Raw genomic sequence first — 26555 nt, forward strand, 5'->3', positions numbered from 1 at the left:
CTCTTAGGGTCACACTGGATGCTTGTTCTGAGCTGTGATGAACATGTAACCACAAGGAATCACCTTGGGTGGGGATTTGAAGGACTGCCCCATCAGAAGTGGTTAGGGTTGGGATGAATTTGGGTAAGATTATGAGCATTCATGTGGGTTCTTTTATTATTTTTAATATCATAGAATATCAGGGTTGGAAGGGACCTCAGGAGGTCAGATAGTCATCTGCTCAAAGCAGGACCTAATCCGAACTAAATCATCCCAGCCAAAGCTTTGTCAAGCCTGACCTTAAAAACCTCTAAGGAAGGAGATTCCACCACCTCCCTAGGTAACCCATTCCAATGCTTCACCACCCTCCTAGTGAAAAAGTTTTTCCTAATATCCAACCTAAACCTACCCCACTGCAACTTGAGGCCATTACTCCTTGTTCTGTGAGCAAATATGTTTTCTCCATAGTGTTATTACCATAAGAATAAAATCGGCTTGCATAGAAAGAGCTGTGTGGCACCATATAACTGTTGACAATCACTCTGTCAGTCACTGAAGAGAAAGCGAGCGGGTGTGCTTGTCAACCTGCCTATGCTGGGAATAACACAGCTGTCATAAATATAAAGGGAAGGGTAACAACCTTTATGTATGCAGTAGCATAAAATCCCTCCTGGCCAGATATACTAAGGGGGTTAAGAAGCTCAAATAACCTGGTTGGCACCTGACCAAACGGACCAATAAGGAAAGAAGAGACTTTCAAATCTGGGTGTGGGGGGCGGGGGAGGTTTTGTTCGTGCTCTCTTTGTTTGTTCCCTCTCTGGACGGAGAGAGAGACCAGGCAGGTAAAACATCTCCTGAACAGATACATCTAAAATTACAGAAATTGTAAGAAAGGGCAAGGAAATGCATTGGCTTATCTTTTGTTTTAGCTTCTGAATTTTCCCTATGCTAAGAGAAAATTTTATTCCTGTTTTTTGTAACTTTGAAGCTGAGCCTAGATGGGAATCCTCTGGGTTTAAATCTTTTTATTACCCTGTAAAGTTACCTTCCATCCTGATTTTTCAGGTGTGATTCTTTTACTTTTTCTTTAAATAAAGTTCTTCCTTTAAGAACCTGTTTGATCTTCAGTGTCCTAGAGACAAAGGGTCTGGTCAGTACTCATATTATTCTCAAGCCTCCCCAGGAAAGGAGGTGAAGAGGCTTGGGGGAATATTTTTGGGGAACAGGGACTCCAAGTGACACTTTTCCTGAATTTTTGTGTAAATCACTTGGTGGTGGCAGCAATACCATCCAAGGACAAGGAAACGAATTGTACCTTGGGGAAGTTTTAACCTAAGCTGGTAGAATATAAGCTTAGGGGGGTCTTTCATGCAGGTCCCCACATCTGTACCCCAGAGTTCAGAGTGGGGAGGGAACCCTGACAACAGTGAAGGCAGGGAACAGTGTGGCTGGGAAATACACTAGTCAGAAGGGAGAGACATGCGGGTCTCCATCCAAAAAGGCAACAGCTGGGGAGTGGGAAGCCTGAGAGTGGATGCCCTTGCTGGGCCCCTGAGGGGAAGTACCGGGGCAGTTGCCTGTAGTTAGCTAGTGTTAGCTGCACTATGTGCATAATAAATAAGATTAATTTAACTTGAGTTGCTTCACTTAGGGTAAGTTTACACCGCAGAGTTAACCCAGATTCTTACCTGGATTTTAGTCTTACCCCGCCCCATCGTCCACACAGAAAAGAACCGCTGGCCTGGTTTGAAGATGCTTTAAGCCCAGGCTAGTTTAGCTGGCTTGAGGTGTGGGTTACAGCCTGGGCTCAGCTTTAACTCAAGCTTCGCCTACACTACCAACTTATGTCAGTATAACTGCATGGCTCAGGCATGTTGAAAATCCACACCCCTGAATGATGAAATTATTGCCAACCTAACCCCCAGTGCAGATAGCACTATATTGATGAAAGGGTGTAACGGGATCAGCACCCATCTCTCGTGGGCACCTCCTTTCTGGGCAGGTGTGAGCCTGCATTTCTTTCAGTTCTTACAACAGGGCGGCACCTGCCTTTTGCGAGCACCTCCCTCCCCTCAGCTGCTCGTTCTTTCAGCAGGTCTTCTGTGACTCAGCCCTCCGGCCAAGTCTCAAACACTGTCCCCACTTCCAGGGTATACGGTCTCTTGTTCTTTCTCACAGCCCTGGTATGGGGCTGTAGCACCAAAGCTTCCTCCCCAGAGAAATTGCCTTCTTTAACAGCCCAACAGGGGCCCATCTCAGTACCCTCGGTTGGTGTCCTTTCGGTAGCCCTCCCTTGGGCTCAGTCTTCAACCAGACCAGGAGGGCACATCACAATACACTCGGCTAGTCTGGCTAGGTTCTGGGCTCAGTCCCCTCAGGTCAGCCTGCCCACACTGACCTGTCCATGGTCCTGCTGCTCTTCCAGCCAGCCAGGCACCTGGTCTTTGGTAGTCTTCCCTAGGCGCAGTCCTGCAGCTCTTCCAGCCAGTCAGCTATGCACCCAGTCCTCCCACCTCCAGCTCCAGGCAGCAACTGATCTCACTCTGGCCCTGCAGCTCTTCTTATACTAGCCTACTGGGCCCTGATCGGCTGTTCCCAGCAGCCCCTTTCTGATTGGCCATGTCCCATATAGTCACTCTAGGCAGCTTGGAGGACCCTCTCCACTGCCCTTTTCTGGGGCAGGCTATGGCAGGGCCACGAGGCCTCCAGCAGGGGGCTGCAGGGCCTGATCTACCGCGATCATAGAAGGCTTCTCCCATCAACATAGCTATGGCCTCTCAGGGAGGTGGAGCACCTACACCTTACATTGGTGTAGGAAGCATCTTCACTAAGCACTACAATGGCACAGCTGCAGCACTGTAAGTGTAGACAAACCCTCAGGCTGAAACCCACAGGCAAAATCACTCAAGTGCTGATAGTCCTGTGATGCCTTCCTGGATCCCAATAGGATCTCCCACAAAGGACATATAGGTTCTCCCTTAATTAACACGGTTGACTGGGAAAGAATCATAGAATGTCTTCCGCACACAGAGCCATGGGATGCACCCCCCAGACACACAGGGGTAAGAACAGCAACAGTTATAACACAGTAACACCAGTAGAATTAGTAACCCATTTGGGGGTTGCTCATACCTGGGCTAGGCTAACCCCGGTGTGAATTACCCAGGCTAACTGGGCAGTGTAGACTTAGCCTTTCATTCCAAGATCTTGAGATTTTCCTCCCTAAGGAGCAAAGGAAGGTCAATGCCTCCCACTTATTATCTTGGTGAGAGCTATTTCAGGCTCTCACAGTCTCTTGGTATGGTCTTTCGAGGGGCCCCAGCTTCTCCGGGATGACCATCCTTAGCCTGTCTTCGGTAAGGTCAATACCTGAACCTTCACCTCTAATTAAGGCTAGCAGTCCTTTAATTTTACAGCTTTCAGTTTGCTTCAGTCGCTTGGTTACTTTCTTGGAAGCAGCCTGGTGCATGTCTGTTACCCCTTTGTTGTCCTACACCACCTCCCCTTCCATCTCTGTACTCCCTCCTTGTTTCCCCATTGGTTGCAGCTGTGGGTACCTGTCTCCATGATTGGTAGCTCTGACAGCTGCATGGGGGTGTAACCAAGCTGCTTGCTTGTAAACAGGAGAGGTTTTCTTCCCTTCTCTGTTTAAGCTCAGTATGGGTTTTGTAGGCCCCATTACACAGACCGTTACCCAGGTGTGACCTGAGCACAGCATGCACAGAGAAGGTGTTGGAGGATTTGGAAGCTTAAATTGTAGTTCTGCTCTAAAAAGTGATCAAGTTTAAAATAACATCTTACTTATTAAACCTACTCCCTGTGTATATGCAGACACAGACCTGCTTGCTGACTTTAGTGACAGGGATAAATTTTTCTGATCTTTCCTCCTATTAGAGCCAACACAGCTATAGATGAAGGAGCAGGAGTCTATTCCTTGTGCATCAGCAACCGAATTGTTTACCCAGTTTCAGTCAGTTACACTTGTGCAGATCGATTGTAGGCAATGGGGATTTCACAGATATCAGTCTGGGCATAATCTGGTTCTGCAGGATCTTTATTAATGAGGATAATACGTAACGGTGAAGAGCCCAGCCTGGTTCTCAGATCCCAGGTGGAATCTGCAAGGCTGGCAGTTACAAAAAACATCTAACTGTTACTTAAACTGAACATATTTTCCCTATTTGAGTGATCCTAAACATGGGGCTGCATGCAGGCATTTGTATTTTGCCATTGCCTTTTCAGAAAATGTTACAGATACTAAAAGAACCAAGTTTTATCCCTGAATGTAACCAGGGAGAGCCCTGAGCCACAGAGTTCAGAGTGTGATCCAAATTTCCCTAAAGTTGAGTGGGCTGGGCTGGTTCAGGCCATCCTTGATCTGACCATAGAAAACCTAAGGCAGGAATCTATTCAAATACCCAGTTGCATTCTGTCAGTGCAGGGATCTTCTGATTGATGGAAACAGCAAATTAATCATGTCTGTGAATAACAGCAGAGAGCCCTTGTTTGAGAGTTGCTGAGCACAGCTATCAAAGAGAGCCCACTTTAAAAAAAATTGTGAAGAGTGACACCTTTCATGAAACACAATGAGACAGTGATGCCAATGGAAGGCTTGTTTGTTTGATTTCCTGTCCTCTCATCTCACTTCGGCAGGCCCAGACCAGAGAAAATCCTGACTTAATAATTTACTACGGAAAGACGTTTATTAAATGACAAGGAACAAGAATGGAGCTTCCAGTATCACACAGTAGAATTGTCTGCATCTTCCTGTTTGGCTTCAAAAGCTGCTTGCCCAACAGACAGAAACAATGCAATTTGCTATTTTTGTCAAATCCAGTTTCTATTAATCAGAACATCCTTTGATCACCTTTTTGCCTCCAGTTAATATTTATACTGATTAAACTTTCCTTTACCTCATGAAAGTGACAGAGTTGATGTCAAGGAAGAGACATGTTCCAAGATTTCCTCCCCCTCCCATCAGCGGAGATCCAACAACTTCCTCAAATTCTCAACCCCACAGACATCTCCAGTCACCACCTCACGGCCTCCACCAAGCCTCAGTACTTGAACTGAAAAAATAAAAGCAAGATGTTCTCTGTCATCACCCTGTTGGGCTGCTCCACATAGCAGCTACACAGTACCTTCTCCTTACTGGTTGTTTCCATGGCTGTGGTGGTGACGCCCACTATTATAGCTTTGACCATTGTAAGTTCAGCCCCTGATAATAACCGCTATGAAAATAGTTGTAGAACAGTAAGTATAAAGATTAAAAAGGAATTGTTCAAATGTCTTTATGGTAAAACATTTATAAATGAGTTTTGATGTGTTTGTAACCATTTTATTATATTTTTAGCGTTTGTAATTTGGTTAGCAGGAGTATCCTTTTAAGAACAAGATGAGAGCAGAGGGAGGGGTCTTCAAGGAGGTGAAAAGAAGAATTTGGGGGCATGGAGAGGTGGGGCCTAATGGAGGAGGAGAGGTGCAGTGGGATGGGGAGGGGGATTTAACATGTCAAAACTGTTGCTCAGGAGAGTTTTCCCAACAGGCTGGTGGTATAGGGGGTCAGGGGGAGAAGATTCCTCAGTCTATATGGTATCAGACAAGAGAGGGGGCTCCCTCATTTGCAGGATTCACACACATGGAGGGGGCTGGCTGGTTGGAGGGTGTTCCTTCAGTCAGGGGGTCACACACATGAAGGAGAGCTGACAGACTTGGAGGGAGTCAGACATGTGAGGGGTTGTCTCTAGTGGGGTGGTCACCCACATTTTATGGAGCTGTCTGAGGGCTAGACACAGGGACTGGTGGGACTTCTTCAGCCTCACTGAGGCACAGAGGACAAGCTGATCCCTCTGCCTGTTCAATATGAGATCTGGCTAAACCCAAACACAACAGAGGCCTGTGGTGCAGGAGTCCAGGGGCAGTGAGTGAAATGGCTGGGACCTAGGGAGTTTAGTATCCGTGAAAGCAAAGGGACCCAGCTGAACTAGCCTTGGGGTTGGCATGAGACTCAGGCAAACGGCCGGGAAGGTAGGGTTACCATATTTTAATTTTTAAAAAGGAGGACACTCCACAGGGCCCCGGCCCCGCCCCAACTCCGCCTCTCCCCCAAAGTCCCCGCCCCAACTCTGCCCCCTCCCCTGAACGCTCCGCCCCCTCTGCTCCTCCCCCTCCCCTGCTTCCCGCGAATCAAATGTTCGCAGGAAGCCTGAAACAGGGAGGCAGCAGGTAAGCTGGGGCAGGGCCCAGTCCAGCCCCCCCCGGCCGAGAGGCTCTCTCTGGCGGCCGGCCCAGGCCAAGAGGCTCTGGCCCCGGGGTCTCCCGCCCGGCTCGGGCCCTGGGGCTCTGGCCTGCCGTGGCCCCCGGCCAAGCACCGCCGGCCCCAGCGGCGCATCACGACCCCTCCCTCCCTATTTTCCCGGACATGTCCGGCTTTTTGGGATTTCCTCCCGGATGAGGATTTGAGGCCCCAAAAGCCGGACATGTCCGGGAAAACCCGGACGTATGGTAACCCTAGGGAAGGGCAGATCTCAGAGGAGAGGGGAGGGGCTCCATGCACAGGAAGGGGGCAGGGCAGGACACATTGCCCACGTGCCCCTCCATCCCCAGAGCCTGCAGGGCTCCTCAGGAGTCACTGCAGCCTGAGGCAGAGGGAAGCGTCACAGAACAAGGCCCCCCACGAGGGGATTCCTGGGGCAGGGAGCGGTGGCCACGTTTCCCCGTGGCGCGGCGCGGCGCGTGGCCTGCTCGGCCTGTGTGGCTGATGGGCTGTTGCACGAGCCTCGCCCGCAAGGGGTCAGATCGCTCCGGGGGGAGGAACTGGCCACTCAGACCCTGCGCGGCCACGGCTGGGGGCGGGGCTGCGCCGGGGTCTCCCTCCCCGATCGCCGCGAGCCAAGCTGCTATTCTCCTCCCTCAGCCGCAGACCGCCTGTCACGTGCCGGGGCCGAGAGTTGCTCCGCCGTGGACGGGGCAGGGAGTTTTAACCAATAGCGGTGCGGAGTAGCGGAGCGGGCCTCATTGATTGGCGTTCAACGGTGCGCACTAACCAATCAGATGGCAAATTTCAACACGTGCGGGCCTGCTGGTTGCCCGGGGAAACCGGCCGCAAAGAGCGGACAAGAGGAGAGAGAGGTGCTGATGAGAGGGGGATGCTGACTGGTGCATAGCCACAGCCCGGAATAGAAGCTTATCTGCGATTGGCTCGCTTTGGCGCCCCGTCGTTTGAGCTCGAGCAGCCGGAGGAAAGCGCTAAGCGAAGCCCGCGAGTGTCGGGGCCCGGGCGCAGGTAGGAGCTGACGCCTTTGGCCCGGCTGGTGCCGCCCTATCCGCGAGACCGACCCCAGGGCCAGACCGGGGCTTCCCCGGCAACTCGAGTGGCCGTGACGCGAGCGCGCGCCCAGCTCCCTCCAGCCGGCCCGGCTCCCCGCGCGCGGCCGGCTCTGAGGCGCTGGCTCCGGCAGGGCAGGGCGGGAGTCGCTTCCCGAGCTCGGCAGGCTCGCTGGCGGGAGCGCTCCAGGCCGCCTCCCGTTCTCGCGCCCGGGGCCCCTGGCGGGGTCCGCGCATAACGGCCCCCAGGGCGGCTGAGGCTGCGCCTGGCCCCTCCCCCGAGCCTGGAGGCGAGTTGAGGTCCGTGGCAGTTGGGAGCCGAAATACCTGTGCGGATCCGCCCATAGGTGCTGCAGCCCCCCCTGGCTGGAAGTGGTTCCCATCATATCCAGGGGTTACAGTTCGGTTCCATGGCTCTCAGCGCCCCCACTGTAAAGCCTGTTCCTGTGCCCCGTCTGGGCCTCCGACCCAGGAAATCTGCCAGTATGGTTCTTATGGGTCCTCTCAGCATGGCCATCCCCCTCTCAGATGGGTGCCAGTGGCACACCAGCAGACAGTTGGGTGCTCCTATCCCTCAGGGACCTGGGCCTCACACCTAGTGGTGCGGCACTGCTTTAGGCCACACAGAAACAAAATGGTGTCGGGCCGGCCACGTGGTGGGACCTTGCAGTACCTGCAAAGTCACACCCACGTGGAGGACCCCATTGTGTAGAGCAAAATGCTGCCGGTCTGGACAGAATCGTCCCAAGGGCTGGATCCGGCCTGTGGGGTGCCAGTTGGACCACTTCTAGGTGATGAACTTCCTGGAAACTCCAGATTATTTCTGTGCGGGGGGAAATGACCAGAACTGTTTTCCTACCATGCAGATGGACTGTGGGTGAACGTAACCCATTAGTAGCTTTCATTGGTGAGTGAAAAATGTATTGTCCCAGCTTGTAGTAGAAGAGGTTAATAGATAGTTAAACATTAATCATGCCAAATGCCAGACGTCATCAGTGAAAGGAAATTCACATAAATTTGAAAGCATATATAAAATACACAAAAAGGAGGAGTCCTTATAGCACCTTAGAGACTAACACATTTATTTGGGCATAAGCTTTCGTGGGTTAAAACCCAAAATGTTGTTTTTGCTGATACAGACTAACACGGTTACCATTCTGAAACCTGTCATAAAATATACAGTATGCTAAACTCTCTTAGGGCAGGTCCACACTGGGGCGGGGGATCGATCTAGGAAACGCAACTTCAGCTACGAGAATAGCGTAGCTGAAGTCGACGTTTCCTAGATCAAACTAAATTTACTTACTGCGGGTCCACGCGGCACAGGCAAGCTCCCCCGTCGACAGCGCTTCCTCCTCTCGGCGAGCAGGAGTTCCGCAGTCAACGGGGGAGCGCTTCTGGGATCAATCTATCGCGTCCAGATGAGATGTGATAAATCGATCCCAGAAGATCGATCTCTACCCGCCGAATTGGGCGGGTAGTGTGGACCTACCCTTAGTGTATTTGGCTGATGTACTGAGCATCGATTCTTTTGTAATAATAACCTTTATTTATGTAGCACCTTTCATCTAGCTGGCTCCCAAAATGGTCTACATATTTAGCAAATGATACACAAACTACACACTAGGATCACTTCATTCCTCTTGGGTGGAATGCATTTAATAGTACACACAACACTACATAACAGTTTAGAATAGGAATTTAGTTTTTAAAAAGTCCATATGAAGCTGGAATTTGGGTAAATAGAATATAGTTAACAACTAGTCCTAAAACAAAAATCTTGTTCTTACACTTCCAGTGTCATCACATAGCATTACCTGAAGAATAATTACCAGATGAAATTACTAGCTTGAGGAGATAGTAGTTAGTTTCCCAGGATGTTCTTTGCACTTAGATTGTTAATGTTAAAGGATTTGTTTTTAGTTTTGAATAATTACGTGTTTTAAAGGAAGGAAAAATGGAACCTGCAGAGAAAATCTATTCTCTGTGATAGAGGAGGCCAGCTAAGCAGGTTTGCCGATGCTTTCTCTCTTCTCCAGAATGGCTGGCACTGTGCTCGGGGTGGGGCCAGGAGTATTTATCATAGCGCTGCTCGGTGTCTTGATGTTGCTGCTCTGCATGCTGTTATCCAGGACTTCCGGTCTTGCAAGGTAAGGAGATGTAGCCTTCTGGATAAAGAAAGCTAAAGTTATTAGAGCTGAAATGCCTGACTGTCCTCATACATCTGGACTTTAGGGCACTGTTTCTTTAATTCCTCACAGCTTGAATAGGATCCATTTTAATCTCCTGTTAATAGCAGACTCTCATTAACTTCAGTGGGAGTTAGATTGAGTCCATAAACACTAGCCAGCTCATTTGCAGTCTGTCCTCTCTCCGTAGAGTGCTATAGTGTGTAGAGTACCTGTACATACCAAGTAGGGTGGGAAGGATTATTGGCAGATTTGGGGTGTGAACTGTCATATATATATATTCATTCCTAAAGGCACTTTTCCAGGACTTGGCCTTTCCCATTTGTCATTTTGCTGCAGCAGTGAAGATTAAATCACTTCAGGAGCTTGTCACTCTAAAAGCCCTTGTGTGGTTCTGGGACAGGATGCTGATTGACTAAGAGACTCATCTGTTTTTTTAAGTCTTTGCTCACTGAGCCAAGATTCACCCCCATGAAAGTCGAGTAAATAATTACAATGATTGATTCAAGCAAACGTAACTATTGCCCAGTGCTCTTATGGGTAGGCAGTACAGAGACTATCCAATATCAGGCTCCAGCAAAACATCCAAGTCAAACCTTACTCTGCAAGGCTGAGATTTTCAATGCTACCTAGGGGTTAAAGTGGAAATTGTGTGACCAGTTGCGCTAAGCAGTTTTGAAAATCAGATTTTCTGTGTACTGCTTCACTACCAGTGTCTCTGATTTATGGGGAGTGACTATCTTTCATTTCAGGATGTTGGCACTTTCCTTTATATCTTAATGGGAAAGACAAAAGAAGAGTAGAATTCCTTTGAATTTGTGACGGCTGCTTTTTTTGGAGACCTGTGGCTGCACTAAATACCTGGGCTGGGGTTAGGCCGAGAAGGGGGATATGGGGATGTTGGTTTGTTTAATGTGGTATGGACAAAATATGAGCAGTGTTAATGTCTCATTTATAAAAGGAGCTGTGTCACTGGGAGACCTAACAGTGGGATTCTTCCTGTCCGATTCTTTCCCCAGATTCTCTCTCATTATGGTTTTCTTCTCTGCTGTGATCGTTATATTGGTTCTGTTACTTTTCCCTCGTGCCAGTGAGTTCCCAGCACCAGCTACAGAAATGAAGGTAAACTCATGATTTATTTTCCCCATTTCAGCCTCTCTGTCCTGGCTGTTGCACCTTGCTCAATCTAGGCCGTTGGCTTTCAAATGGGGTGGGGGTGAAATGAGGTTGTCAGGGGACGTGGGGCTGTGGCTGACCAGGTGTCCAGGACAGGGCAGGATAGCAATGGAGAGTGTGTGCAGGGAGTCCCTTGCATTCAGATAGGGGGGATGGAAGCTCAGCCTCAGCGGCAATTTGCTGCTTTCCCTCTCCTCCCTTCTTTGACCACTGGTGACTCACTGCCAGCTCTCCCCGCTGCTGCCCTGCCCCGGATACCTGGCTGGTTGCACCCCCACATATTTTAAGTCCTTTGGAGCCAGAACAAGAGGCACAAGTAGAGTAGGGTGGTTAGGACCCCCTGGTCTGTTCCATGATGCCAAGGGCTTCTCTATGGGTGGAGTCAGCTGGGTCCTGCCACTGCCCAGAGGTGAGCAGCCTGCTGTCCTCAGTGAGTCATTTTCTGACATGGATGAATGGGAGTTCACAGATTCTAAGACCAGAAGGGATCATTATGATTATCTAATCTAACCTCCTGTATAGCACAGGCCATAGAACTTCCCCCAGATAATTCCTAGAGCTGGTCTTTTTAAAAAAAAAAAAAAAAAAAATCCAATCTTGATTTTAAAATTGTCATCATGGAGAGTATACCATGACCGTACACTATTCCAATGATTAATTACTCGCACAGTCTGAATTTATCTAGCTTTAACTTTCAGCCATTGAATCATGTTATACCTTTCTCAGCTAGATAGAAGAGGAGTCCTTTATTAAGTATTTGTTCCCCATGTAGGTACTTGTAGACTGTAATCAAGTCACCCCTCCACCTTCTCTTCGTTAAACTAAACAGATTGAGCTCCTTGAGTTTATCACCATACAGTATGTTTTCTAAACCTTTAATCATTCTTGTGGCTCTTCTCTGAACCCTTTCCGATTTATCAACATCCTTCTTGAATTGTGGACACCAGACCTGGACATAGTATTCCAGCATCAGTCACATCAATGCCAAGTACAGAGGTAAAATAACCTCTCTACTCCTATTCGAGTTTCCCCTGTTTATGCATCCAAGGGTCTCATTAGCTCTTTTGGCCACAATGCCACACTGGGAGTTCATGTTCAGTTAACTATCCACTACAACCCCCAAATCTTTTTCAGAGTCACTGGTTCCCAGGATTGAGTCCCCCATCCTGTAAGTATGGCCTACATTCTTTGTTCCTAGACGTATACATTTACATTTAGCTGTATTGAATGCATATTGTTTGCCTGTGCCCATTTTACCAAGCGATCCAGATAGCTCTGAATCCGTGACTTGTACTCATTATTTAGCACACTCCCAATTTTTGTGTCCTCTGCAAACTTTATCAGTGATGATTTTGCTTTCTTCCAGGTCATTGATAAAAATGTTAAATAGCATAGGACCAAGAACTGAGCCCTGCAGGACCCCACTGGAAACAAACCTGTTTGTGACAATTCCCTGTTTGCAGTTATAGTTAACAGTTTGCAGTTTAGGCAGTTTTTAATCCATTTAATGAGTGCCATATTAATTTTATATTCTAATTTTTTAAATCAGAATGTTGAGCAGTACCAAGTCCAAAACTTTATGGAAGTCTAAGTCTGTTAGGTCAACACTATTACCTTTTATCAAGCAAACTTGTGTTCTCACAAAAAAAAAAAAGGGGGGGTCTATTTTCCATAAACCCACATTGATTCACATTAATTACATTACATTCCTTTTGGTCTTTATTAATCAAGTCTCTTATCAGGTGCTCCATTATCTTACCCAGGATTAGTGTCAGGTTGATAGGCCTATAACTATTCAGGTCACCCTGTTTACCCTTTTTAAAAATTGGCACAATATTTGCTTTCTTCAAGTCTTCTGGAACTTCCCCAGTTCATCAAAACTTACTGAAAATCTATGTTAATGGTCTAGTGAGCTGCTCCGCTGGCTCTTTCAAAACTCTTGGATGCAAATTATCAGGACCTGCTGATTTTAAAATGTCTAACTTTAGTAGCTGCTGTTTAACATCCACCAAAATACTAGTGGAATGGAAAGAGTGTTGTCATCACCATATGATGAGACTGTATCATCTGGTTTCTCCCCCCCCCCCCCCCACTTGTTTTTTCTGCATTATTATTGATAATTTTATCATTTCCATCTACCATGCTTGAGCCTCTGCATTTATTTATTGACAAATAAAACTTGCAGAGTTTTTAAATATTGTGTGCAGAATTTTTAATTTTTTGTCACAGAACGCCCTCAGGAGTAGCTCTCCTTGTCTTCACAGTAGCCTTTGTTATTGAGCAGATGTGCTACAGCAGGGGTCTCAAACTCAATTTACCTTGGGGTCAGAGCCAGTCCTCAAATCCTCCCAGCAGGCCAATGATGTCCCTGAAGATGGTGTTCAGAAAAGAAAACATTTATCTTGTATTTTTTATTTTGAATTTCTTAGAAATAATAAAACTGTCATACAGCTTGATACAATTCTTCACCTGCCAGAGAGTTTTTAGTGTTTGCCAGACACCTGGCAATGCTTCAGTTCTGTCAGTTTGTTGATGTTTGGCCTCAGTGACTGAGCAGTTGAAACCTTCAGGATTTCAGCAAGGTGTGCATCAGATAGTTGTGTTCGGTCCACTTTCCCACACTCCATGCTTTGCTGACAGCAGGACCTTGCTGGGCTGGGCCTCCTTGGGCACAAAAGCAGCTGAAGAGGAGGCACAGTCATGGTCTGCCCACTGGTCAGATGCAGGGGGTGAGGCGCATGGCTACTACCCTAAAGAGATGGGGCAGTGGGTGGTTCTAACCCTCCCTGTGTGTCTGGGATTATGCCCTCATCAGGTTCAGTGCCTCTGCTGAGATGGCCTCTCCTACACAACCTACCAACATTACATGGGACAGTGGTTAAAAAAGTAAATAAAGGGCTCCATTTCATTACACAGACCTGCAGTGCCAACAGCTAGAAAGAACCTCTTTCCTTTCATCTTATCTTCACCTTATCTTATCTGCAGGCACCAGGCACACTGCCGTCCCCCGGCACTTCCATTGGCTATGGGGTCAGCACTCGGGGAGAGGGGAGCTGGAGGCAGCTTGCCCCCTCGCACTGTCATTGGCGCCTCACGAGTCACGCCACCTCCCAGCCCATTTCCCACCCTTTTCCCTCGCTCCCTGGGCCTCATGCTGCCCCAGCTGACTCTGCCCAGCGACTAGTGATGCTTTTTCTCTTAATTAATTAGCCTCTTAGAGTTGATAGGACAACTCCCACCTTTTCATATTCTCTGTATGTATATAGATCTCCTCACTATATGTTCCAGTCTATGCATCCAATGAAGTTGGCTGAAGCCCATGAAAGCTTATGCTCAAATAAATTTGTTAGTCGCTAAGGTGCCACAAGTACTCCTGTTCTTTTTGCCTCCATGACTGACTCTGCCCGGCAACTAATGATGCTGCCTCCATGGCTGATGCTGCCTGGTGACTAGGGATGGTATCTCTGTCGCTCTTCCCTGGCCAATGGGAGCTGCGGGGGGCGGTGCCTGCAGCAGACAGCCGCTGACATAGCTGCATCTCTCCTGCCTGCTCCCCTCCCGCCTCCCCCACCCTCCGACCCTCTCGGCCGGCAGCCGTGAGGGCCGGATGAAAGAACTTTTTAAAAAGTTTCCGCAGGCTTCAGTGGGGGGGTTCTTGGGCTGCAGATGGCCCGCGGGCCAGGACTTTGAGATAATGTAACCCTGTAGCACAGGGGTACATTATCAGCTACAGCTTTCTCAGGGTATGTGGCTTCATTCCTAGGTAAAGTGAGCTGCAATGATCAAACTTGAAGTGCACAAAAGCATGGATCCCTGTAGCCAAGTCTGTGCCCAATAGGATGGGCTGCAGTCTGCCTCCCATCTGTAGTGCGAAGTGAGTGCTATTTGCAGCTGTGGTTATATGAGCATCCTGAGTCCCCTACCTCTCATCTCTGCAGCATATACATGCTAGGGACGCAGGGATTATCACACACCAAGAAGGAAAACTTTGTGGGAGCCCCTTGTTAAGATATTGAGAGCACATCACTACTATAGTTTCCATCCTGACTCTCAATCCCTGTTGTGATCTGGAGTAACCCAGACTACCGTATTCTGGAATTCTTGCATTTGACAGTTCTGTTTGTATTCTTGCAAACTGGTATTTGCATCCCTATGGATCCTACCCCCTAGTTCCTTTCCGCGGAAGTCCCTAGTCAGGATTGGAACTCTACGTGCAGTGCTTTGGTGGCCTAGCCTGTCTGCGTAGTATAGTTTCTAGCCAGGAGCTGCTTTCCTGCCATCTTTCTGGCATGCAGGAAAGTTTTTTGCGTTCTACCAGGACAGTTCTTACTCCCTGATTAACTGACCATGAGGTAGAGGCATTTGTCACTCTTTTAATCAGAGCCCACCCATGCCTCATCATCACCTCGCTGCTCAAACCCTCCTGGAGCCCTTGCTTGGCTCCTGCCTTGAGTACTGTACCTCTCCCCTCATCTCTTTCTACCCTCCATGAACTTGGAGCGCTTCTGCTAAAGTCATCTCCTCCTCCTCCTGCCATGTTTCACATTCCCTCCCCACACACCCTCAAGTACTTTCTTTAATTCTGCTGTGGCTCCTAGTTTCTTGCCACATCTTCCCTCCTGTGCTCCTTCGGCAACACACAACCTTTTCTCTCTCCGCCTTTGTCTCTTTCTTCAACTTTGTTCTTTTCACCTTCCATCAGGCTGCCCTCTGGCCCCATGTAGAACAGTCTTCATCATTTTATCTACTAAACTTCAGTGCTCTCTTCTCTTTGGAATTTCATTTGCCTCCTCACCAGTAATATTCCCCATACTGTCTGTGTCTGGTCTTTGCCTCAGCTTAAAATCTTCAGGGCAGGAAATGTGGCTTGTTCTGCATCTGTAAATTGCTGTGTAAATCTCTTGCACTATAAATGGGATTTTAAATTTTGATAATCCCATAACACTTCAGTCTGTGAGCTTTTTTCATTCTCTCTCCTGTCACTGTTACCCTACTAGAGTGCTTCTTCGTATCCCCTAACTGCCCTTCTTCTGGGGCAATTGTAATCCTGCCCCTGCTAAAATACAGTTTCACTTGCATGTCAACTGCCTCCAGAAGAGTCAATCTAGATTAACCCATCAGAACATTCAGAGTCTTCATTACCAGTAATCTGGCTCCCTTTTGGGTCCATCAGAGAATGCCCTTTCTGTGCTTGTTCTCCCTCTTGCCAAAGGGTTCCCAGTACTAATGATTTAAATTCCTCACTCTTTTTACACCATCTTTTCACTCACACTGCAGCTCTTAGTTCTCCTGTTTTGCTGGGCTTGCCTGGGAATGGAGCTGGAAGATAGGCCTCTATAGCAGATTGCTTTTGAATTTTTCCTGATCATCTACCTTTAGCTTCCAGGGCCTCTGTGCTACAGTGTCCTAGCTTGTAGGTACTGACCGATTCTCATACCAGCTTTCACCAAAAGGCTTGTGAGGTGGACTCTTAGTAGGCAAATGATCCTGTCGTTCCTTTGTCATCACACACCTGACTGTGTCCCAGTGACAAAAAGCCCCTTTTTTAGCACTCTGATTCCTTGTGTCCTTGAGGAACTCTCGGAGCTTGAGGAATGTTCACCCTGTTCTTCTGCAGTTGGAAGATAGGTACCTTGGAAGGGAAATTTTCTGGTCATCCTTGGTTTTCCTCTGGCAGAACACTGGCTGTTTGACTGGAGGATGCAGGCAGGCAGTTCTGTGGTGAGCCGGCTGTGCTGCACTCCAAGGTGGCTTCCCTCAAAACCCCTCTGTCTCTTGCTTGTTGCGCAGTGCAGCTTGCCTGGCCTCAAATAATTTTGCTTGGTTTCTGGGAGCTCAAGCTGCCTCCATCGCTTCTTGCTCACATTTCTAAATTAGACTACAAATGCTTTGGTTCAGGGACCATACCTTTCTTTGCCTTCCTTGCAGCACCCAGCATGCTTTTGAGCATTATAGAGTAATAATCACTTGGCAAGTAGTCCTGCATTCAGCACCCTGCCTAACCCTCCACTGCCCTTCTCAATCATTTACCCCTAATTCCACTTGCCTTCTGGCTCAGAGCCAGATTGCTGTCCTTTCACCTTCCTGAGAGCTTAGTCTCTGTTGGCCATAGTTTAGATGTTGAGTTCTCTTGACTCCTGCTCACACCATGCTGCTTTCTGTGTTTTGTCTTATTCCTCCTCTACATCTCCCAGCCCTTCTGTAGGTGTTTGGGGTTTTGGATACCCAAAGTGCTCTTTCCCATATTCCATTATTAACATGCAGAGGAATGTTACTCACTTTCTAAATACTGAGTTGTGTGGTGTGTGTGTGACGTTCCCCTGGTGTATTCTGGACCGGTGATCTGCTAGGTCACGCCAATCCTCGACTTTGGGAGCCAGCCTTACTCTGCTCCTCTGTGAGAACCCCCACTCCCGGGCTGTTCACACACAGCCTCTAGCATGTTAGCGGCTCCCAGCTACGTCAGTGAGCACTTTTGGCCAGCCGCTGCTTGTATTGTGCAGCCAAATGACACTTGCCAATATCTCCAGTCCCAGACACAGCCCTAGGAATCTCCGTCTTGCAGTGTCCAGTTATGCCTGGTGGATGCTGCAAGCTTATAAACGTTAGTCCATTTAACAAAGAAATGGATATGTACCAGGCTTTTTATACCAAGGGGAGTCTCTGACATGCTTCAAACCAAATGCACTGCTTCAGGTAGAACAAACAAACAAATTTATTAACTACAAAAGATAGATTTTAAGTGATTATAAGTCACAGCACAAGAAGTCAGATTTGGTCAAATGAAATAAAAGCAAAATACATTCTAAGCTGATCTTAACACTTTCAGTGCCCTAATTTAAGGACAGACTTAGATGATTCTCATCACAGGCTGGTTGCCCTTCAGCCAGGCTCTCCCCTTTGATCAGCGCTTCAGTTGCTTGGTGGTGATGTCTGTAGATGGAGTTGGAAGAGGGAGCCAGCATGGCAAATGTCTCTCCCTTTTATCATGTCCTTTCTTCCCTCTTGGCTTTGCCCCCCACCGTCAGAGTCAGGTGAGGATTACGTCGTCATCATCCCAAACTGACCAAGGGAAGGGGAGTGACTCACTTGAGAGTCCAACAGATCCTTTGTTGCTGCCTAGGCCAGTGTCCTTTTTTCCTGTGAGGCTGGGTTTGTCCCATACATGCCCTGATGAGGTGTGAACTGCTCCTCTGCTCCTGGAGAATTATAGAATCAGAGAATATCAGGGTTGGAAGGGACCTCTGGAGGTCATCTAGTCCAACCCCCTGCTCAAAACAGGACTAATCCCCAACTAAATCATCCTAGCCAGGGCTTTGTCAAGCCTGACCTTAAAAACCTCTAAGGAAGGGGATTCCACCACCTCCCTAAGTAACCGATTCCAGTGCTTCACAACCCTCCTAGTGAAAAAGTTTTTCCTAATATCCAACCTGAACCTCCCCCACTGCAACTTGAGACCATTACTCCTTGTTCTGTCATCTGCTACCGCTGAGAACAGTTTAGATCCATCCTCTTTGTAACCCCCTTTCAAGTAGTTGAAAGCAGCTATCAAATCCCCCCTCATTCTTCTCTTCTGCAGACTAAATAATCCCAGTTCCCTCAGCCTCTCCTCATAAGTCATGTGCTCCAGATCATTAATGAAGATATTGAACAAAACCGGCCACAGGACCGACCCTTGGGGCACTCCGCTTGATACCGGCTGCCAACTAGACATGGAGACATTGATCACTACCCCGTTGAGCCCGACAATCTAGCCAGCTTTCTATCCACCTTATAGTCCATTCATCCAGCCCATACTTCTTTAACTTGGTGGCAAGAATACTGTGGGAGACCGTATCAAAAGCTTTGCTAAAGTCAAGGAATAACATGTCCACTGCTTTCCCCTCATCCACAGAGCCAGTTATCTCGTCATAGAAGGCAATTAGGTTAGTCAGGCATGACTTGCCCTTGGTGAATCCATGCTGACTGTTCCTGATCATTTTCCTCTCCTCTAAGTGCTTCAGAATTGATTCCTTGAGGATCTGCTCCATGATTTTTCCAGGGACTGAGGTGAGGCTGACTGGCCTGTAGTTCCCTGGATCATCCTCCTTCCTTTTTTTAAAGATGGGCACTACATTAGCCTTTTTCCAGTCATCCGGGACCACCCCCAATTGCCATGAGTTTTCAAAGATAATGGCCAATGGCTCTGCAATCACATCCGCCAACTCCTTTAGCACCCTCTGATGCAGTGCATCCGGCCCCATGGACTTGTGCTCATCCAGCTTTTCTAAATAGTCTTGAACCAGTTCTTTCTCCACAGAGAGCAGGTCCCCTCCTTCCCATGCTGTGCTGTCCAGTGCAGTAGTCTGGGAGCTGACCTTGTTTGTGAAGATAGAGGCAAAAAAAGCATTGAGTACATTAGCTTTTTCCACATCCTCTGTCACTAGGTTACTTCCCTCATTCAGTAAGGGGCCCACACTTTCCTTGACTTTCTTCTTGTTGCTAACATACCTGAAGAAACCCTTCTTGTTACTCTTAACATCTCTTGCTAGCTGCAACTCCAAGTGTGATTTGGCCTTCCTGATTTCACTCCTGCATGCCTGAGCAATATTTTTCTACTCCTCCCTGGTCATTTGTCCAGTCTTCCATGTCTTGTAAGCTTCTTTTTTGTGTTTAAGATCAGCAAGGATTTCACTGTTAAGCCAAGCTGGTCGCCTGCCATATTTACTATTCTTTCTACACATTGGGATGGTTTGTTCCTGCAACCTCAATAAGGATTCTTTAAAATACAGCCAGCTCTTCTGGACTCCTTTCCCCCTCATGTTATTCTTCCAGGGGATCCTGCCCATCAGTTCCGTGAGGGAGTCAAAGTCTGCTTTTCTGAAGTCCAGCGTCCGTATTCTGCTGCTTTCCTTTCTTCCTTTTGTCAGGATCCTGAGCTCAACCATCTCATGGTCACTGCCTCCCAGGTTCCCATCCACTTTTGCTTCCCCTACTAATTCTTCCCTGTTTGTGAGCAGCAGGTCAAGAAGAGCTCTGCCCCTAGTTGGTTCTTCCAGCACTTGCCCCAGGAAATTGTCCCCTATACTTTCCAAAAACTTCCTGGATTGTCTGTGCACCGCTGTATTGGTCTCCCAGCAGATATCCGAGTGATTTGAAGTCTCCCATGAGAACCAGGGCCTGTGATCTAGGAACTTCTGGTTTTGCCTGGGCTTGTTTGAAGCCACGAGGGTACATTTTCAGCCTCATAACTATATGCATGAAATTATAACTTATAACATTACTATAACAACAATGCTCAGTGCATCATGAGCCTTCCGAAGTCACCCGACATGACAAACTTTGCATTGGATACCACACAATCATATTATAAGGATGAACATGGGGGTGCAGGGTGTTTCCCCAAGGTACAGAGTGTCACAGTGTGGTATGAGAGATTCTTATTTTTTTTCCTCTGTCTTGCATGTAAATTGTTTTGCTCCAAGTAAATCTTGGAGCCGAGATCAAGGGCCGTGGTCGAAATAGGACGTAGTGTACATGTCAGACAAGCCAGCAGAATCAAAATGCTCATTTACAGGATCTCCAGGACTGGCCCCTGAAGCAGCCCGGCTCGATACGATATCAATAATACATGACCTGGGCTTTCTATGCTCAAAGCCTGCTAATTGGCTAATTAAAAAGTGAAAGTGTTGAACGAGCAAACATGTCACTCTCAAGAGACTTGTTCTGTAGCAGAGCCAAGGTCAAGCTTGTGTTAACACTGTTTCATAATACTCACCTTTGTTATAAGCAATCCCAGAAGCTCGGAGGATGATTTCATAATCCTGGGCTTTCTGGTTGGTGTTTCTCACTATCACTTTGTCTACCGTCTGTGTCAGCATCTTCACTAAATAATGAGATATTCTTTTCCTGCCACATATCCTCTGTAAGTACAGTGGTGCCTGATATCAATGCCCATAAATATAAAGATCAGTGACTAGTATTCTGGGAGAAGCAGCTGTGTGACATGGAGTTCATGAAACTACTGGTTGACTTCAGGGAAATAATTGCTGGACAAGATTTCAGCTCGTGTCTCACTGTCATGATTTGTGGCCACGTGATTCTAGTGAGCTGAGCATGGTTTGAACCTCATGGGTCAGATTCTGCACTCCTCGTTCACCTAAGATTCCCACTGAATTCTATGGAAGTTTGTGTCCAAGGAATGCAGAATTGGGCTCCACTCAGTGATTAAACACTTTCTCATTCACCTAAATAGTAGGTACCTGCTGCTTCATGGCTCAGCTTAACTCTCACTTTAGGACTAAGCTTGAGACAGGAAGGGAATAGGAAGGAACCTATTATATAAACCCACTTGCAAGTAATAGCATTAGAACCACTACCTGGTAATCAGAACCAACAGAGAAATTCATTGTGAGTACTACCATGAATGTGTTTCATGTGAACCTGTTAAATGTAAAATAAGAGGATGGCAGCTCTGTGGGTCAAATGCTAGCACTGTGAGTTGGTATTCAGCAGAACAGGGTTAGAATTTCATCCTGGCTGAGGCTGCTTTGGAATTGGTGCACACAGCCCCAGAGGGAGAAGACATCCCCCTTTGTTACTCAGCAGTGACCCCTGCCAGCGGGTTAGGCAGAGCAGCCTGTGTTTATTGGAGAAATCCTGCTGAGGCGTGGCACATTTGGGAAGGGGTGTAGCCCCACCCCTGCCTGCCTGCATGGAGCTGCCCCCTTTATCTTGGCTGGCTTTTCCTTTTCGGAAGGCCAAAAGTTCTATTTTGTTCTATTTTCTACTGCCTGGCACACCGTCTTCCAGCCCACAGAGAACAAACACTTACTTACTCTTCTACAACAAACTGTAGTCAAATTGACATGGTACCTGCAGTAGGGCTTTTGTTAACAGTGATAAAGAAGGAAATGCTGTTGTGTAATTTGTGACCTTTCCACTCTCCTCAGATCGTGGACACCTTCTTTATTGGCCGCTACGTCCTGGTTTCCCTTCTCAGTGTGACGTTTCTGGGAAGCCTGTTCCTGGTTCTGGTTCACCATATCTTGGAGCCAGTGTATGCTAAACCACTCCGAGTTAACTAGCTATTATGAAGAAGGGAATTCCCCATGCTCCAAAGCAGACAATAAGTCACCAGTTGGGTAAAGAAAATATGCTCCCCAAATCTCTCCAGAAGTCTTTCTTCAAGTGCGGTTATGATACCTACACTGATATCCAGAATCAGCATCTGCTTTCTGAGGCCCTGGCATCTCCAGAATGAAGTTGTAGAATGTGTATGCTTTGGACTGGATAATTACCAAGAGCTGCTGCTGTGTTTTTCGAAGCTGAGAACTGTTTCCTGGCAGAGACAGGCCTGCTTACAGACTTTATCATGTGTCTCCAGTATTTGTTTCCAGGGGTATATCCATGATCTCTGTTCTATGGAAATTCAGCTGCTCTTGCTTCTCCTATGCCTCATCTACAGTTATAGTTCTGGCTGAAACTTCCTAAAAGATCTGAACCACTGGCGTCTAAAAGTCAGGCTGGACATCTTTCCAACATAGGAGGTGGTGCAGAATGCCATGATGGAGGCCTGTGCTGGTGCTTTTGGCTAAAAGTGGGAAGTGTGGAAATCCATAAATAAAAAGAGGGACTGAACTTGGAGGCTTTAGCCCAGTTCAGTTTGAACTCTGGGTGTCAGAAGTTTGGGTTGGTTTACTTTGCGTTTTTGTCATCGTAATCATTCTTGAAACACCTGAGAAATGATTTCAGAGGCAGAAGCAAGTGGAGAGGGTAAACTCATGGGAAAGTGAGATCCTATTTTTATGGCAATAAAGAAGCAGGAACAGGAAGAACCAAATAATGTTTCTCAGTTTCTCTGGCTTAGAAAGCACTGACGTGGCAGTTCAAATGTGTTGCTTATGCCCAGCTCTGAATCCAGGGGCTCTTTCAGAGACACTCTGGCACAAGCAAATGCATCCGTGTTGCCATTCTTGAGCTCGCTCTGAACTGGGGTTTACTTTGCCTCCTCCTTGTTCCCTTGGAGAGGGTGGGGGAGGGGATTGTGAGCTCCACTGTGCAGGGAGCTGAATATGCATGTCACTAGATATTCCCACCAGCATTTCAGGGAGGGAAACCTGATGCAGAAGGTGGAATCACTGAAGGGATTTGAAGGGAGGCTGGAGATGGCACCTAGGGACAGAATGGTGGGAGCAGATGGGGGAACCTCTCCCACATGCTCTTCTGGGGGCCGAGGCGATCTGGCCCTGAGCCCAGTGCAAGAGTGAAGTTTTGAAAAGCAGCTTGCATAAAAACATAACATTTGAAAAATGCTGCAGGAGGAGGCAGTGGAGGAAACTGTAGGACATGCTGCTTTCCATGCATGACTAGGCTACCTGGCACCAAACTTCCTACTGTAATAAAAACCATCTTTGGGCTGAGATTGAGCCTGAGAAATTGTAGCCCAGAGGGTATTTTTCCCCAGACGCATTCAAAGCCCTGTATAATGTATGTGCTACCTTAGACACTTCCCTAACACCCATGGCACTTGGCAAAAACAGCAATTGTGTAGCTAGAGCATTTTAATAAAGAAATCACACATTCATTTCAGGGCTAGGCTTTGTCATCAGCTCTTTTCCTCCAGGTATTGCTTTGCACTATGTTTTATTTAGTGAATTGTATTTAATGGATCCCCAAGGGCTTATTTGTTGCCCTCCCTTCCTTCTTCATGCAAGTGGGAAACTAATGAGTCCCTCTGAGAAGCCACTGGCTGACTAGTTCCTAAAGGACAAAATAAAGATTGTGTTTTTTTAGCAATTTGATGACCGTGCCAGTCCCTATAACTGTGGAGGGGCCTTCACTTATGAAGGCTGGAGCTCTGGTGCCACTCATGCTCTTGGAAATTTGCCTTTTTGTGCACCAGCTGGTGATTGGCGTGCAACTTTAGGCCTGGACTCTCCAAAGGCATATTGGTATTGGCCACTTGGGCCTTTCCAGTGATGTTGTAGCCACGCACCTGCTCCCAGTGGGACACACTAGACTGCTCAGTATTGAAAGGGGATGTGACTAAAAAGTTCCAGTAGGACAAGCTCCCTCTGTGGTGCTTTGGGGAACTTCCTGCCATCCTCATTGTTCTAGAAGGGAAAGTAACAAACGGTTCTTTCCAAAATTAGAAATGAGTGAAAGTAAGAATTGTCATGTAATTTAGGGCATATTGCTCTTGTGACATTTTCTGGGCATTTTAGGGGCAATGTAGATGTGTGTGTTTTTCAAACACTGACTCAAACAAAAGTACAAAGCGGCCCTTTCCAGTGAGATTCCTGCTCATAATTCAGGCAGCGTAGCCAAGAGGGTAGGAGTTGGTTTTATCTTCTCCTTTGTGGGGAGGAGATGGGGTAGGATAGATCATGAGAAAAAACACATCGTTTATATAAACACCTGACGCCTCTGGCTCCAGCCATGTATGGAAAGTCAGCCAGTTCCACTCCGCTTTCTGGGCTGCCCGGGTCAAACTGTAGCAGAATGGCCCAGGGAGCATTTTATGTTCCCAGAAGCACAACACACTCACAAAGGGCAAACTTCTAATGCAAATGTTTTGCATATGTCCTATGTTCAGCTATAGGTGCACCGCACAGGTAGGTGAGACTAGTCTTTGTGATGCCTCTAAGCTATAGTGTACCACCACCCAAGGAATGCACGCTCTGTTGCTTATTGTTTAGTTACGTACTTGCATCATATCTGCCTGTTCTTACTAATACAATACTAAATGCCACCCCTTTCCACTGACTGTACCTAACTACTTCTTTCAGGCCATGAAATAGCCTTGCTGGTTTTACTTACACCATGATTCCTCCATCACTTGCAATTTTCACAGTCTAGCCTGCCTGAACTATTCCTAGTTCCTGTGGATGGAAAGATCTCCTTTTGCTGGCATTGGCTGCAGAAAGCTTGTCATTTTTTTGGTCAGAGAACAAGTGGGGAAGCAACCCCTTTCTTCTGATGAAAGCGCAAAATCAGATGGAGAGGGCTCTGGCGAATGAACTTCTGACTAGATTGTATAACTTCATTGAAAAGTACTTGGCCCAGCATTGAATGAGGAGGGGACAAAAATCAAAGTGATGCTAAACTGGCTAAGCTGAAACTTCACCTCTAACAAGAAGAATATGGGGGAAAGGGTGTGAACAATCCTGAAGTACTAAAATAGCCTGGAAAAATTCCTGATAGTACTTCAATATTTTAAATTCATTGGCTGACACCATGGAAAGCTGGAGATGTAGCAGCAGATTGGAAAATACAAAATGACACCACCTTGCAGAAAAGGGAAAAAAGTGTTCCTGGCAGTTACCATCTGGTAAGCCTAGCTTCAGCCTAGAGTAAGTCAATAGGACCAAAGTCTGTAAGCAATGGGGGTGTGTGGAACAATCCCCAGTAGGCAACATAGCTTTGCGAAGTCTAACAAGCCACCATCCTCCGTCTGTTCCCTTCACTTCTGTGATGCCTACAAGGGCCCTGTGTACACGAAGGACATTTTGCAAAACTTTATTATCTCAGTTCAGCCTCATTGGGGGTAGCAGCATTGAGAACCCTAGTGCAGATGGGTTGTTGTCTGCTGTCAGCATTTTAACCACATGTTGGTTGGACCTGCTGTCAGCAGGAGAAGTTGGAAGAGATGTCAGAATGCTGAAAATACTAGTAGCATCCAGCAGCTCCTCTGTAGTATGGCGTTGAATGTTCCTACCACACCCAGCTGAAAAAGTGTTAGCAAAGGTGTAGTAGACAAAGCCAAAAAGTCAGGCAGTGGTAAGCTCATTCGCTGCTCTGAGTCTTTGCTCTGTCTGCATAGCTCAGCCTGCAAGCTCTTGGAAGCAGGGCTGTCTGTATTCTCTGTGTTGCATATCATCAAGCATATTGTTGGTGCTTAAATGATAATGAAAAGAATGCTACAGCTTCAGTGTAACTCAGTGGTCACCAACCTGTCGATCGTGAGCGATTGGTTGATCCTGGAGCCTCTGCAAGTCAATTGCAATTTCCGGGCTGCTAAAAATCCGGTGGCACACAGGGGCTCAGGCAGGCTGCCTGCCTGCTGTGGCCCCACGCCGCTCCCAGAAGCGGCTGGCTGCTGGCACATCTCTGCGGTCCCTGGGGGGAGGGAGGCAGTGGGTCTCCACACACTTCCCCCACCCCCAGCACTGTCCCCGCAGCTCCCATTGGCCAGTTCCCAGCCATTGGGAGCTGCGGGGGTGGAGCTTGCAGGCGCAGGCAGCGCATGGAGACCTGCTGCTCCCTCCCTCGGAGGGGCCGCAGAGATTTGCCAGCCGCTTCTGGGAGCGGCATGGGGCCACGGCAGGCAGGCAGCCTACCTGAGCTTCCCTGCGCTGCCGGCCGGGAGCCGCCTGTGGTAAGCGCCTCCCAGCCAGAGCTTGCAACTTGCACTCCCTCCCACACTCCAATCCCCTGCACCCCCCGGGGGCCCCCCCCCCCCCCGCATCCAAACTTCCTCCTGGAGCCCACACCTCTCACCCTCTCCTGCACCCCAATCCCCTGCACCAGCCTGGGGCCCCCTCCTGCACCAAACTCCCTCCCAGAGACCACACCTCTCATCCTCTCCTGCACCCAAATCTAGCGCACCAGCCTGGAGCCCCCTCCTGCATCCAAACTCCCTCCCAGACCCCTCACCCTCTTCTGCACCCCAATCCCCTGCACCAGCCTGGAGCCCCCTCCTGCACCCAAACTCCCTCCCAGACCCCTCATCCCCTCCTGCACCCCAATCCCCTGCACCAGCCTGGGGTCTCTCCCGCACCAAACTCCCTCCCAGAGACTACACCTATCACCCTCTCCTGCTCCCCAATCCCCTGCACCAGCCCAGAGTCCGCTCCTGCACCCAAACTCCCTCCCAGAGCTTGCACCCCTCACTCCTGCACCCCA

At 48.0% G+C, this 26555-nt stretch overlaps 1 protein-coding gene across 2 annotated transcripts; it reads left to right on the forward strand.

Moving 5' to 3' along the window:
• The first annotated feature begins 7122 nt into the window (after positions 1–7122).
• On the forward strand, positions 7123–23384 carry TMEM218 (transmembrane protein 218). Of its 2 annotated transcripts, XM_026657939.2 has the most exons (4): positions 7123–7264; positions 9345–9455; positions 10514–10616; positions 21602–23384. In XM_026657939.2, the coding sequence occupies exons 2-4, from the start codon at positions 9346–9348 to the stop codon at positions 21734–21736; spliced, it is 348 nt and encodes a 115-aa protein (XP_026513724.1). In that variant the 5' UTR covers positions 7123–7264; position 9345; the 3' UTR covers positions 21737–23384. The 2 variants fall into 2 exon arrangements, with proteins under 2 accessions (XP_026513724.1, XP_026513723.1); XM_026657938.1 differs by lacking the exon at positions 7123–7264 and having other exon boundaries at positions 9325–9455.
• The last annotated feature ends 3171 nt before the right edge of the window (positions 23385–26555 follow it).

This window comes from Terrapene carolina, unplaced genomic scaffold (assembly GCF_002925995.2).
Source record: "Terrapene carolina triunguis isolate 2854851 unplaced genomic scaffold, T_m_triunguis-2.0 Scaffold374, whole genome shotgun sequence".
In the NCBI taxonomy this organism is placed as follows: Eukaryota; Metazoa; Chordata; order Testudines; family Emydidae; genus Terrapene; species Terrapene triunguis.

Bases quoted from the DNA above. Each gene is read 5' to 3' on its own strand.
- TMEM218 (XM_026657938.1), top strand. From the start codon at position 9,325: ATGCTTTCTCTCTTCTCCAGAATGGCTGGCACTGTGCTCGGGGTGGGG. The intron at 9,456-10,513 runs GTAAGGAGATGT...TTCTTTCCCCAG, and splicing joins AGGACTTCCGGTCTTGCAAG to ATTCTCTCTCATTATGGTTT. The intron at 10,617-21,601 runs GTAAACTCATGA...CACTCTCCTCAG, and splicing joins CACCAGCTACAGAAATGAAG to ATCGTGGACACCTTCTTTAT.